Source organism: Sus scrofa, chromosome 2, assembly GCF_054392235.1.
Source record: "Sus scrofa isolate SSC_HxYL_T2T_F1_AM1 chromosome 2, Sscrofa_HxYL_maternal_Yorkshire_Landrace_v2.0, whole genome shotgun sequence".
Classification (NCBI taxonomy): Eukaryota; Metazoa; Chordata; class Mammalia; order Artiodactyla; family Suidae; genus Sus; species Sus scrofa.
Window position 1 is genome coordinate 23250124 of NC_139384.1, and position 13505 is coordinate 23263628.

The 13505-nt window shown below is 38.2% G+C and overlaps 1 protein-coding gene across 6 annotated transcripts in view; it reads left to right on the forward strand.

Annotated features, from left to right (window-relative positions):
- Positions 1 to 13505, forward strand: part of LOC146405286 (uncharacterized) — a 952516-nt gene that overhangs the window by 771960 nt on the left and 167051 nt on the right. For 4 of the 6 annotated variants that reach the window (XR_014837049.1, XR_014837051.1, XR_014837052.1 and 1 more), the window contains 3 exons: positions 1018 to 1160; positions 8011 to 8108; positions 11160 to 11254. Coding sequence is in view for 1 of the 6 variants with exons in the window: in XM_085011431.1 (XP_084867557.1) it covers positions 8088 to 8108; positions 11160 to 11254 (116 nt within the window). In the remaining 5 variants the exon portion in view is untranslated. Of the gene's footprint in view, positions 1 to 1017; positions 1161 to 8010; positions 8109 to 11159; positions 12579 to 13505 lie in introns of those variants that run through there. The other 2 variants (XR_014837050.1, XR_014837053.1) reach the window with 1 other exon arrangement.

A 13505-nucleotide genomic window follows, 5' to 3' on the forward strand; every position in this document is an offset into this window, starting at 1 on the left:
ATCTGTAACTGAGAAACTCAGCAATATTTATATTTGTGTCTTCTCATTACATCCCATAGTTTAATTCCATACTATTATATAGAGTACTTTGACTTTTGTTAACAAAATTAAACAAACTGTGTAGTCGGTAACGTGTTAAAGCTCTTTACAAGTTTACAGTCTTATGCTTTCAGTTTTATCATATGTATTTTACAAATAAGAAAACAGACTTCGATGAAGTAACTTGCCTATGATCACCCAGCTAGTGAGAGAGAGAGCCAGCATTTTTAATTGATCATTATTTTCTACAAAGTTTCTCATTTTCTTTCTATAGAAGAGAATCAATATATTTAGTTTTAAAGAATTCACATTTTATAGAATTCTCTTGATAAGAAGAGTCTCTTTACAAATAGACAGTTTTCTCTCTTTGGGGATGAAGTTTTCCATCTACCTCAGAAGATCTGGGATAGCCTTGGGAGTCCCAGAATAATGTCTTATCTGCAGATAGGAATTGAAGCCTGATGGAAGGGGCTGTGACTGTAAACCCAGAACAAACAAAACACAGTCCTCTCTCCCTCGGGGTCATAGAAATGGTGAAGTGTTTGATGGAGTTCAGAAATATCCAGGAGGAGCTCCTGTCATGGCGCAGTGGTTAACAAATCCAACTAGGAACCATGAGGTTGTGGGTTCAATCCCTGGCCTTGCTCAGTGGGTTAAGGATCCAGTGTTTCCATGAGCCATGGTGTAGGTTACAGACGAGGCTTGGATCCCGCATTGCTGTGGCTCTGGTGTAGACCAGCAGCTACAGCTCCGATCAGACCCCTAGCCTGGGAACTTTTCCATATGCCGCAGGAGCGGCTCTAGAAAAGGCAAAAAGACAAAAAAATCCAGGAATACTTCCTTTTTCACATAATTGCTGCTCCTACCCAGGCACCCTTTCTTAAACCAATTTGGAGCTACCAAGTTAGCAAGGAACCCTCACACACCCTGGCATTTCATCTCCTTGATACCTTTCACCTTTTCCTGCTTCTTTAATAGATGGATCAAGAAAACCGTCGGAGCTTGAGAAGCCACTTTCTCCTTGACCCACACACTGCTTGATCTCTTGGAAACTGCCAACCCTGGAAAGAAGCATTTTTGACTTCCCGTCTGGCCTGGATGAAACACAAAGGGAACTTAAGGCAAGAGATATTTTAATGTCTTTTTCTACTTTCTTTCAGTCTCTGTGATAGCCACCTAAATCCACAGGCTGAGGGCTAATGCATGTGGAAAGGAAACGAAATCTTCTCAGCATGTGTGCTCCTCTGACATTTTGATTAGCGCAGAGAAATTGGAAGGCAGCACATCCCCTAAACCACCTTTCTAATAACATACCTTTGCAGCGCTTCTCAGAAAGTTCAGTGGCACTCCTTTGAGTCTGCTGGGGAAGTTGGCAAAGGATTTTAAGAGTAATCAGACCCACAGAAACACATTTGTCCAGTGCGTCTGCAAATGTCTCCACGATTTAATGTACTCTTACATTTTACTTTGAAATAATTCTGTCCACTTCCATTTAAAGAGAAGGCCATTTTTTACTTTAAATTCTTCTTACAGGATGTTTATTTTGGTTTATTTGCTTCTTGATAGAATTAGAATGTATTGCTAGAATAAGACTTGAGAAGGACTTCAAAGATTTTTAATATTACTTTGTAATTAATTAAATTGAATTCTTTGAATGCAAGCTTATTCCAATCTCAACATGGAGAAATCAATCCTCAGGATGCTTTAGATGAAGATGGTCAGAGGGACTGGCTCCTTCCCCATCTCCCCGGTTCTTGGAGGCCCAAAAAGGTGTTCTACAAATCTTGCTTTGAATATAGATTAATATCTCCAAACTGCTCTGTAGCAACACAGAATGGAGTGAAGTAATTCATCAGGCCATGTCACTAGTTAGTAGCAGAGCTGATGCTAAACTGCAGGATCTTGATCCTCCTTTCTGTCTTTGAGATTGGGGCAATCTTTTAGGTATTGAGGAAAGAAAAAAAAAATTAAATAGAAAATGTTGGAAAGAAAACATAGTGAATAATTTTGCCAATGGCTGGGCTATAAACAGAAGAAGATTTCTCACTCATAAATAAGAATGTATTAAAGCATAATAGAAATGTCATGCCAATGACAGGCATTTGTCTTTTTCAGTAAATTTGTTTCCTGACTTGTTAAGCTCTCTCTTATAAGTTCACCTAATGCACCATACACTTATCCTGAGCCTCTTGAAATGCCCTGAGATGGTCAAGGTGGCATCTGCTTAACCTGCAGCTCCTTCAACCAGTAGTCCTCATCCCTCATGCATCTTGGGGAGCAACCAAAGAATCCTAGGCATGTACACATATAAGGGAAACTTGGCATGTGTACTGGAAGACAGGCAAAGCAGTCCTTGGAGAGATAAACAAGACCTTCTTGCTATGGTCCAGGACATGCTCTTCTGTACTAAGCTGGGCATCACAACTAGATGTGAGGAAATTATATTCTTTTGCTTTGTAGAAGAGAAGCATGACAATATTTTATTTGCTTATGAAAATATTTTTACAATATCCTCTTTGTCTCCCTGCCATCGGCATCTCTAAATCCTTATTTCTTGTGCTCAAAATTACTACCTTTTTTTTCTTTTTATAAATATCTAAAGTCCTTTTGTCTTTCTTTCTTGCCCCCCCCCACCCAGTCTTTTCATCCTTATTTTCTTGTGGTCTTCTCATTCTTTCTTTTTTCACTTTCTCCTTCCATTCTTTCCACTTATTTTTCTTCTATCCTCCCCTCTAGCTTTCTTTTCCTCTCCTTTGTTTTTCTCTTTTTCTTTCTTTTCTCCTTTCCATTATTTTCCCCTTCTCTCCTTCCCTCCCTCCCTTCTTCCTTCTTTCCATTCCTCCCGTGGATCTTCTTCTACTTCATTCATAATCTTTCATTATTTTTCTTCTTTCTTCCATTGTACTTCTTCCCATTGCCTTTTCTTCTTCCTTCTACTCAGACTCATCCACTGAGGGGTTAAGAAATTGGGTTTCAGGTCCTCAATAAGAGTCCTTCTTGGGAATTTAACTCTGCAATCCTTCCAAACTGTCCAGTTTGGAGGACAAACACTATGTCAAAGGATGCTCTCAGAGAGGCTTGGGGGATCCATCAGCTTGGATGTGAACTGTCTGCACTGACTGTTGATTGGTATGGGTACTCAACACTGCAGATGCCTCCTCCCTTCCATCATTCTTTTTTCTTTCTTTTCCTCTTTTCTTTATTAAGCAACTGTAAATATCTACAACATGCCAGGGGCTATACTAAGCACTGGGACAGGCAAGTAGACATGACCTCAGTTTTCTTGCAGGTTCCATTCCAATTTATTCCAACTGAGGAAAACAATTATTAATCAAATAATCACAAAACATCTGCGTTTCTTAAACCCTGCCACTTTGATGACCTTTGAAAATAGTGGAGAGGGAGGTTGCCTGAGGCACTATACTTGGAAATCCTTGGTTACCTGAAGCACTATACTTAGAAATTCTCGTGATGTTTCTTTTTTATGTCTTATTTTTAAACCCATACAAACATAACACACTATATATTTAAATAGACCAAATTAATTTATATCAACCTTCCTAATGATTTGAATATTAGATGACATTTGGTTTTGAAATATTGATTCAGGTAAAATCCCAGGCAACATGACTGGTAGCTATTTTATTAGTATGCATAATGGTTAACAGCTCAAGCTTTGAAGAAAATAGGAAAGCCAGGATTAAGTACAAGCTTTTTTTTCTTGCCAGTTAGATGGCCTTGGGCAGCATTATTAAACTTTCTGTGACCTGGTATATCCTCACCAATGTTACCTAACTCACGGAGATGTTAGAATTTAATCAGGGAGTGTAACATTTGGCACAGATTCAGTGGTGTAAACACCCTTTACATGAAACTGACCATTATATTATTGTATTAACCATTGTTGCTATGATTTTTTTATTATTGTAATTAATTTGAGCTACAGTTATGCAAGGGAGCATCAGCTTACATGTATTGGAGTCTGAACAAGGACATACTAGCGGGTCAATGAGGGAATGAGGGCTCAACTCTCCTAGAGCTCACTTTGATACACAAGTAGATCCCCTAACATTGGTTCCAACCCAGTGTCTAATGGGCCTGGACATACATTGCCTTAGGGTCCGACAGTGCTGAAACCCAACAAAGCTAGTGCTGAGCAAACAGCAGGATGAATTGCCTCTGGCACAGCAGGCACTAATAAAGAGTGCTGGTAGGCAGAGAAGAGTGGGGAGCAGAGCGAGGATGTATTAATGATGAACCTCCTGCAAGAAGGGGAGAGATCAGGGAGAGATTAGCCAAACTGCTGACTGTGCATAGGGAGGCCAGCTGTGAGAGGTTAATGGAACATTAGGAGGACTGAGAGAAATCTAAAGACAGCCAGCTGCTACCTGGGATGATGGCTTTGAGTCATCAGATTCCAAACCACTACACCACAGACAGCCACAGCTGGAGGTGGAGTTATGACCTCAGCCCTGCAGGGTTTGCTGAGAGGGCGGTTAACACAGGCACGTGGGGATGAGAGTCCAAGAGACGGTGTGCTGATTCATCAGGTACTGTGATGCTTTGCCTCTTTCCCTTTCCTGAATAACAGGCATCCCAACAGGATAGAAAATGGTCCAGAGGACTTACAATAAAGAAAGGGTTTTCACTGTTGACGTACATTAATTTGCTTCCCTGTCTTGATTATTGTAAATAGTGTTGCAGTGAACTTTGGGGTCCATGTATCTTTTCGAATTATGATTTTTTTTTGCAGGTATATGCCCAGGAGTGGGATTACTGGATCATATGGTAGTTCTGTTTTTAGATTTTTAAGGAACTTCCATACTGGTTGTGCTAATTTGTATTCCCAGCAACACTGTAGGAGGGTTCCTTTTTCTCCATACCCTCTACAGCTTTTGTTATTTGCAGACTTGTTTAATGAAGGCCATACTGACAAGTGTGAGGTGATACTTCATTGCAGTTTTGATGTGCATTTCTCTAATAATTAGCTATGTTGAACATTTTTTCATGTGCTTTTTGGCCATCTGTATGTCTTTGGAAAAATGTCTATATAGGCCTTTGTCCATTTTTTTTATTGGGTTGTTTGTTTTTTTGATATTGAGCTGCATGAGCTGTCTATCAACAGAGGGATGAATATACAATGGAATATTACTGAACCATAAAAAAGAAAAAATAATGCCATTTGCAGCAGCATGGATGGACCTAGAGATTGTCTACTAAGTTAAGGAATACAGACAGAGAAAAAACAAATATTTATGTCACATATGTGGAATCTAAAAAACAATAACAATACAAATGAACTTATTTACAAAACAGAAACAGATTCCCAGACTTTGAAAACAAGCATGGTTACCAAAGGAGAAATGTTGGGGAGAGGAATGGATTGGGATTTGGGGACTAACATATACACAATACTACAGGTAAAATAGATAAGCATGAGTTTCCACTGTGGCACAGTAGTTTTAAGAATCCAACTGCAGTGGCTCAGGTTGCTGCAGAGGCATAGGTTTGATCCCCAGCCCAGCACAGTGGATTAAAGGATCCAGAGCTGCCACAGCTGCAGGGTAGTTCACAGCTATGGCTTTGGGTTCAGTCCTTGACCCAGGAACTTCCATATGCCACATATGTAGCCATTAAAAAAAAAAAAAAAAAAAAGAACAAGTTCCCATTGTGGCTCAGTGGTAACAAATCCAACTAGTATCCATGAAGACGGGGGTTTGATCCCTGGCCTCACTCAGTGGGTTAAGGATACCGTGTTGCCATGAGAAGCAGTGTAGGTGGCAGATGCTGCTCTAATCCAGCATTGCTGTGGCTGTGTTGTAGGCCACCATGGCTACACTTCAACCCCTAGCCTGGGAAATTCCATGTGCCATGGGTGCAGCCCCCCCACACCCCCCAAAAAAAGATAATCAATAAGGACCTATTGCATAGCATATAGAACTATACTCAATATTCTGTGATAACCCATATGGGAAAAGAATCTGAAAAAGATGTATAAAGGTATATGTATAACTGAATCTCTTTGCTGTACACCTGAAATTAACACAACATTGTAAATCAACTATACTCCAATATAAAATAAAAATTAAATTAAAAATAAAAGACATAGATTTAAAAAAAAAGAGGGGGTTTCCACTCATTCTACTACATCCAGTCACACCCTCCATGCCAAGACTTAAAGTTGTCAATGTTTATCCAGAAGGAAAATTAGGGAGTTTCTCATCTCCCTGAAATTGATTTATCATAGGCTTTTCAATAATTTAAAGCAGCAATTATCAAACTTTTACCTGCCCCTTTGCAACTGACTTGTCAGATACCTCTACCCCAAACATTCCAGCCTTCATCAGACAGAGTAAGTGGAACGTTTGCTGTTTATTGGCTTCCAATATCTAGTTCTTCCTCCCATGAGATCCTAAACAACTTTTGAAGAAATATCTAGTTCCTACTGGGTCTAGTTCATAAAGACCATGTCCAGTTGCCTGACCCTTACCCAGGTAAAAAACAGTATGTAATCAAAGGTAGGCTATTTCAGGTGATTGCTCTATGAAATTAAAACTGAAGTAGAGAAGCAAAAATACTCGGAATGTTTGAGGTTTATTATGTCCTAGTAGAGGCCATATTGCACCTACTAAGAGACCACTGTTTGTTTTTTTGCCTCTCTCTCTCTCTCTCTCTCTCTTTATACACATATAAAATTCTCCAGTCTCTCAAACTATGAGCTGCCAATATCCTTCCAAGAATATTTTATCCTTCAGCCCAAAAAATCCAAGGATAATGAATAATTCTCAAGACACAAGATGCAATTCCACATTCCTTTCTCACCTCTAAGAAATTATATCTAAATTCAAGTGAAAGAGAGATAATTTTGGAAAAACTTTGAATCCATTATTATTCATTTTAATAAACAAGACTTTCCTAAGCTTCATTACTTGATTATCAGTACAAAAGTAGATTTTTAAAAACAGCTCACAATTAATTATAATAATTCTGTGGCAGACTGTTTTCAAAGAAGGCTTCAATAATTCTCCTCATCCTTGTATGCACACACCTTTGCAATTTGGCTTTGACACACTTCCCATCAAAGAATAAATGTATTCCTCCAACCTTTGGATCTGTGCTGGAATTTGGCCCGTGCTATACTAGCAAATGCTGCTTCTGCAGGGGTTTGACAGGTTATCATCACACTGGGGCTTTACCTATTTTGTGGGCACTGGGCACACTAAGACCAAGATGGCAATATTCTGACTTAGCCACCTGGAGATGAAGAGAACAGAGAAACACTAACTGACTGCTTGACAAAGACCAGGCACATGCAAGTAGCCACTGTTTATCATATGGTTGCAACCGAATCAGCATGTAAGTACAAGCTCATAAAGCACCCCGTGAAACCAGCCCCAAAAAACCACCTGGCTGAACACAACCCAACCTGATAACCCAATAAATCATAAGCAAATATAATAGCTGTTGTTTTACCTTTTGCTTCTGGGGTGGTCTTTCATGTACCAATAAGTATCGATAGAGAAATTAGTAATAGAACTTGTATGATATGTAACAAAAACTGAAAATATGATTTTCATTGGCTTTGAGACTGGTTGGCAAGATGAGGCAGGTGAGGAAACTGTGAGCAAAGGCTGGAAATATTTAAAACTGCTATTGGAGGCTGCAGAACTGGTGATTCATGTTTTATGCCAATGAATCAAGCCTAAGGTTATCTTGGGTCTGGCTGTGGTAGATGGTTTGCCAAGATGGTTCCCTTCCATTTCACTCATTTCTTACACCTCGTGGTCCACTTTTTATCAAAAATGGAGTCCCTTTCCCTTGAATTTTTAGCTCTTTATGTCAGGCTTTAGGAAGAGAGAAACAAGCTAAAGAAAATACTGTTCAATTTACAAGGAAAATTTGGAGAAAATGTGAGGACCCAGGACTGGTTGAGTCTGAAACTTATACTGTTCATAAATCCATTCTCCCCAGCTAGATAAAGCTTCTGAGAATAAAACATCATTCGCAGACGAAAGATTAAATCCATGCTGTGGCTGTGAAAACTTTGCATGATGAACACACGTTTTCAGGTAAGTGTTTTCATTCCCGATTTGGAGATGATGAAGCTGAAATTCCAAAAGAAAAATGAGGGGTTTTCAAACTTTGTTCCACAGAGCTTTGCCTTTGTGGGCTCCGTGGGACACAAAGCAGTGCGTTAGGCATGCTATAGAGGGAAAACCAAGTGGGCTCATGTCTGGCGTTTCATCCTGCCCTCAGGAGAAAAATTCTGCCTTTATCAATCATATATATTTGGTTTTCATGTAAGGGTTTGATTGAACGGTTCTTTCCAAAGGCAAGAAGAATCATGGAGAAGCCCTTGGAAAAACCTTTGGTAAAGAATAGAACAAGGATTTGAACCTAGGACCCTTAGATTCCAGAAGTTGCACTTTTGGCTTTGTGTCGTGTTACTGAAAGCAGTGAGCAGCAGGTCTTGAAGTTACAGAGTTTTCTGTACCAGTTGTATGATGTTTATCCACTGTGTTGATATTTCTCAAGCCAGAACCTGAGGCATATTTTCTGACATTTGTGATAGCAGAATATAAAATATTCAAAATCTGGACTGTTCTGGAAGATTTTAGTTGCATATATGTCATATATGATCCTTAGGAAATACTAACAAAAGATCATACTATGAGTTGGACAGTTTAGAGAAGATTTCAGAACTTTTTGAAGTAGATTTTTAAAAATTTATATTTGGCTTAATTTTTTATATTCTTCATTCTTCATTTTATTTTATTAGAGTATAGTTGATTTACAGTGTTGTGTCAATTTCCACTGTATGGCATAGTGACTTAGTCACACACACACACACACACACACACATTCTTTTTCTTATACATTGATTGATTGATTTGTTAAAATTAAGGACCTGTGCTAATTACTAGAGAAAGGGAGTAAAACAAACAGCCAAACCTGGTCTTTGGCTTCCAGGATCTCAGAGTTTAAAAGGTGAAGCAGAGCAAGTTAATTCTCATGCAAAATGATGTCTAAAAGGAAAAGGTTTGAACAGAAAATGTAGTGTTCCAAAAAGGCAGAGCCCATACTTCTCTGCTTCAAGATACTCTCCACTAACTGGGACTATAAGATAAATAATGCTGTATAAATTCCATTTTATTTTATCATGAAAAAGCGATGTTTTCTCCTTTAGCTCCAGAGGAAGAAAAGAAAATGACCTCTTTGTGGGCCTATGAGATCCCAAATGATTTTCATTGCTATTATATTTCCAAGTATGGGATATTTCTGCTCCAGGTATCCTGACTCGTGATTCAGTCATGGTCTTTACTTGGTAAAGTACCTATATGTTAAACTAATTTAAAGCTGCTAGGAGTTCCCGTCGTGGCGCAGTGGTTAACGAATCCGACTAGGAACCATGAGGTTGCGGGTTCGGTCCCTGCCCTTGCTCAGTGGGTTAACTATCCGGCGTTGCCGTGAGCTGTGGTGTAGGTTGCAGACGCGGCTCGGATCCCGCGTTGCTGTGGCTCTGGCGTAGGCCGGTGGCTACAGCTCCGATTCAACCCCTAGCCTGGGAACCTCCATATGCCGCGGGAGCGGCCCAAGAAATAACAACAACAACAAAAAGACAAAAAAAAAAAAAAAAAAAAAAGCTGCTAAAGCCATGTCATATGAGCTGAATACATGAAGCACTGAAGGAGAGCCCAGAACATAGATGTTCAAAGCACATTTTAGCTTCCTTCTTTTATCCTTCCAGTCTTTCAAGTTACTTCCAGCCTTGAAAGTAAGAGCAAATATTGAGTTTTTCAAAATAAGTATCTTTATTGTTAGCACCGCTTGGTAGTTTTCCAGAAAGACGGCCAGAATAGGCCACTCTGTCTATTGCTATGTTTCAGAATGCATCCAGAACACATGGTTTGGTCTGGGAGTAATTAGACTTGGTTTTAGGATCAAGAGTGTAGAGTTTGGGATTAATATATACACATTGATACACATAAAATAGATAACCAAAAAGGACCTACTATATAGCACAGGGAACTAGACTCAATATCTTATAATAATCTATAATGGAAAATAATCTAAATAGTGTGTTAATTATACATTAATATATAATTACACACACACATATAACTGAAGTTCTTTGCTGTACACCTGAAACTAACATTATAAATCAACTCTATCCTAATAAAAATTATTACAAAAAGAGAATGGGACACCAGACATGTTCATGGAATGTTACAAAGTGCTCAACCGCATTCACAATTGAGCATTTTCTCAAAAAGAGGCAGTGGATGAATTTCATCGTTCATAAAATAATGTGGCTCTTGTGACCATAGTGTAGATTCCCTGGAGTGGGGAATGGAAGGAGCAGACATCTGTACACGTGTATATGTCTTCCTAGAAACGTAGATGATAACTATGCACTTGCTTTCCATTTTGTTTCTAAGAACTAGTTTCTTATTAGTTATGTTCAGAAAATTTATTATATTTATGAGATTCCTCCCAGGAAACAATTTAATAGGGCCCATTCCATCAGACATCAATTGCTGATGATGACAATAGATGGGCAAACTGTGATGGGAAGTTATTATATGCAAGCACTGTTCTACAAACTTTGTATATATCGTTTAAATGTTTCAAACATTTTATAAACTAGGACTGTTATGATCCCCATTTTATGACTGGGAAACCAAATTGTAGAAAGATTAAATAATTCAATTAAGATTACACAGTGAGAAGGCTGCCTAGAAATGTTGTTTATTGATGTGGTCTTCATGCAACTCATCTTTATTTTATTTTTACCATCTTCAAGGGAAAACATAAAACCAATTTTATTCTCTCTCATTTATGTTGATAACATCTGTGGCAAGAATTGCCATCTATCTTGAAATCTTTATTTCAAAAATAGGAGAGCACTTTTAGAGTATGACGTTATAGTATGGCTTAGGAAACTCACGTGAAAGAAAGCAAAAAGGTGAACTTGCTCTACAGTCTGCTTGTCAGTTTAAATAAATACATAAAATGGGGCTTAAAATACGAGCCTAAAGTCAAATACCTTATGTTGCTATGTTGCAAACAAACGTATCACGTCAATGCAAATACCCAGCTGTTCTCCCTTTTCACTCCAGATGCCCCAGTCTGTTCTTGATGGCCTGGGGTCTTTCATCTTGCTGTCTTTGGGAGTATTTTTTCAAGAACTGCGGTATCAAGAAACCAAAATCAGGTCAGTGATTAAAGAACGACTTATTCTGACCTTTTGAAAAATAGGTTAATGTTTTTTTCTCTCCATCCTTTTACCCTTCATCTACTACCTTCTACTCAATATTTAACTCTGTCCCCAGTTGGGTGGACAAACCACATGTAGTAATAGCTAAAACTATATTTAGGGTTTACTTCTGTTTTTAGCACTTTCTATGTATCAACTAATTTAATTCTCACAAAAATTAGGAGGTATGTAATATTATTATCACTATCCTTTTAGAGATGATAAAACTGTCATAAAAAGAAGTTTACATTTATAGGAACGAATAGATAATGGGCAGAATTTGAAAGCAGGTAGTCAAACTCTAGTTTCTATACTCTGACCCACTCTGCGATACTGCTTCAAGGACCAACAGCTGTTTAAGTAGGAAAAATTACCTCTCGAATCAATTTTATAGGTGGTAAAGATGAACATCATTCTAATGATATGGAAATGTATGGAAGCCATGGATTCTCAGACATTCTGTTTAAAGACAGAAAAAATGGTTTGGGAAGATCCCTTGTGCTTATTTTGGTGCAAGGATGAGGTTTTCTTAGAGTCTAAATTTTATTGTATCCATAGAACTTCCTCTCCCGTGTGATGCAATTCCCAGGGACTGGTTCTCATAAGTTAGTTACCAACCCTGTGCTAAGTTCAGTACCCCCAATGCTCAGGATACTATTCTGCCCAGTTACATCAAAAGGACACCTCTGCAGTTCAGAGCAGTATTTGTATGTAAGGCAGGTTCACAACCTACACTCTTCCCATATTTGTGATACACTATTACAATAGCCATCCATTTTTTCTTTTAGAAGTAGAAATTGTTATTTAAGCCAAAACTTACACTTGTGACATGAATTTTCGTTTGTAATAAATTACTTTATTTCAGGCAAAATTTAAAATTATGGTTACTACATCATCAGGAAGTGTATTCTATCCAGTTAGCCTTGGGCAGCAGGCCTGTGTCACATTTGGGCGTTATGTTAAATAATCAGTAATATTAGTTTGTTAATTGACTAATTATGTTAGGATGAGATACGATCTGATTGTGCTAAACTTACATCCATTGTCTATCTCATTAAATGTAAGACAAACACATTCCTGCCTTATCACTCAGAGACAGGGCTTGAGGAATCAAGGATGTTCAGGAATACTGATTATATACATGACAGTAATTATGACGTGGGCTCTAATTGTATAGGTAACAGGTAATATTGGATTCATGGGAGTCACTGAGTTGCCTCTCCATCAAAGTCCAGGTGCCTGGGGACGATGGGAAAAAAAAAAAAAAAAAAACCTATAAAAAGGAAGAATGAACAAAATAAGTGAGAAAGTAGAAGCATGTTAAGAAGACTAAGGAGTTCCCCTTGTGGCTCAGTGTGTTAAGAAGTTGACTAGTATCCATGAGGATGCTGGTTTGGTCCCTGGACTTAGGTGGGTTAAGGATACGGTATTACTGTGAGCTGTGGTGTAGGTCACAGATGCAGCTCGGATCTGGTGTTGCTGTGGCTCTGGTGTAGACCGGCAGCTGTAGCTCTGATTGGACCCCTAGCCTGGGAACCTCTATGTGCCCTAAAAAGCAAAAAAAAAAAAAAAAGGGGGGGGGAGAAAAAAGAAAAGAAAACACATTACCCATCATCTCCCCTGACTCTGGAATGTTTGTTTCTTGGGTATTCTTTTTTTTTTTCCCCTTCCCTCCTTCTGTTTGAAAAATTGAAAATGAACAGAAGTAGAGAGGAAAGAATAACTTAAAAAGCTCTTCTTTTGCTTTTTAAACTTTTAGCTGTTTTTGCTTGGTTTGTTCTGTTTGTTTAATTGGACTCATCATTTTAGGACCGTTCCTGTTGTCGCTCTCTTTCTTTAGACTTTACAAACATTATGATTATATTATATATAAAAAGGCCGGTATATAGATCCCCTTTTCATTACTAGGAATTAAGATGTCAGTTTAGCTTCTCTGTTCCTTTGCAAGATAGAGAACAGGGATTTGACAAGATGGATATAGAATAGGCTCATTAGAATGGAGTAGGGAAAAGAAAATGTATTTGAAGCATAAAAGAAAGATGAGGGACAACCCAGTCAATTCTTTCCAGAAAGACACTTGGCTTTTTTCTAAATATGAAAAAAATGAATATATCATATATTACCTTTAAAACAATTATTAAATATAGTTACATAAAATTTTCAAATTAAATAAACAAAGTGGAAATTATCATCTGTATTGGATATAGCT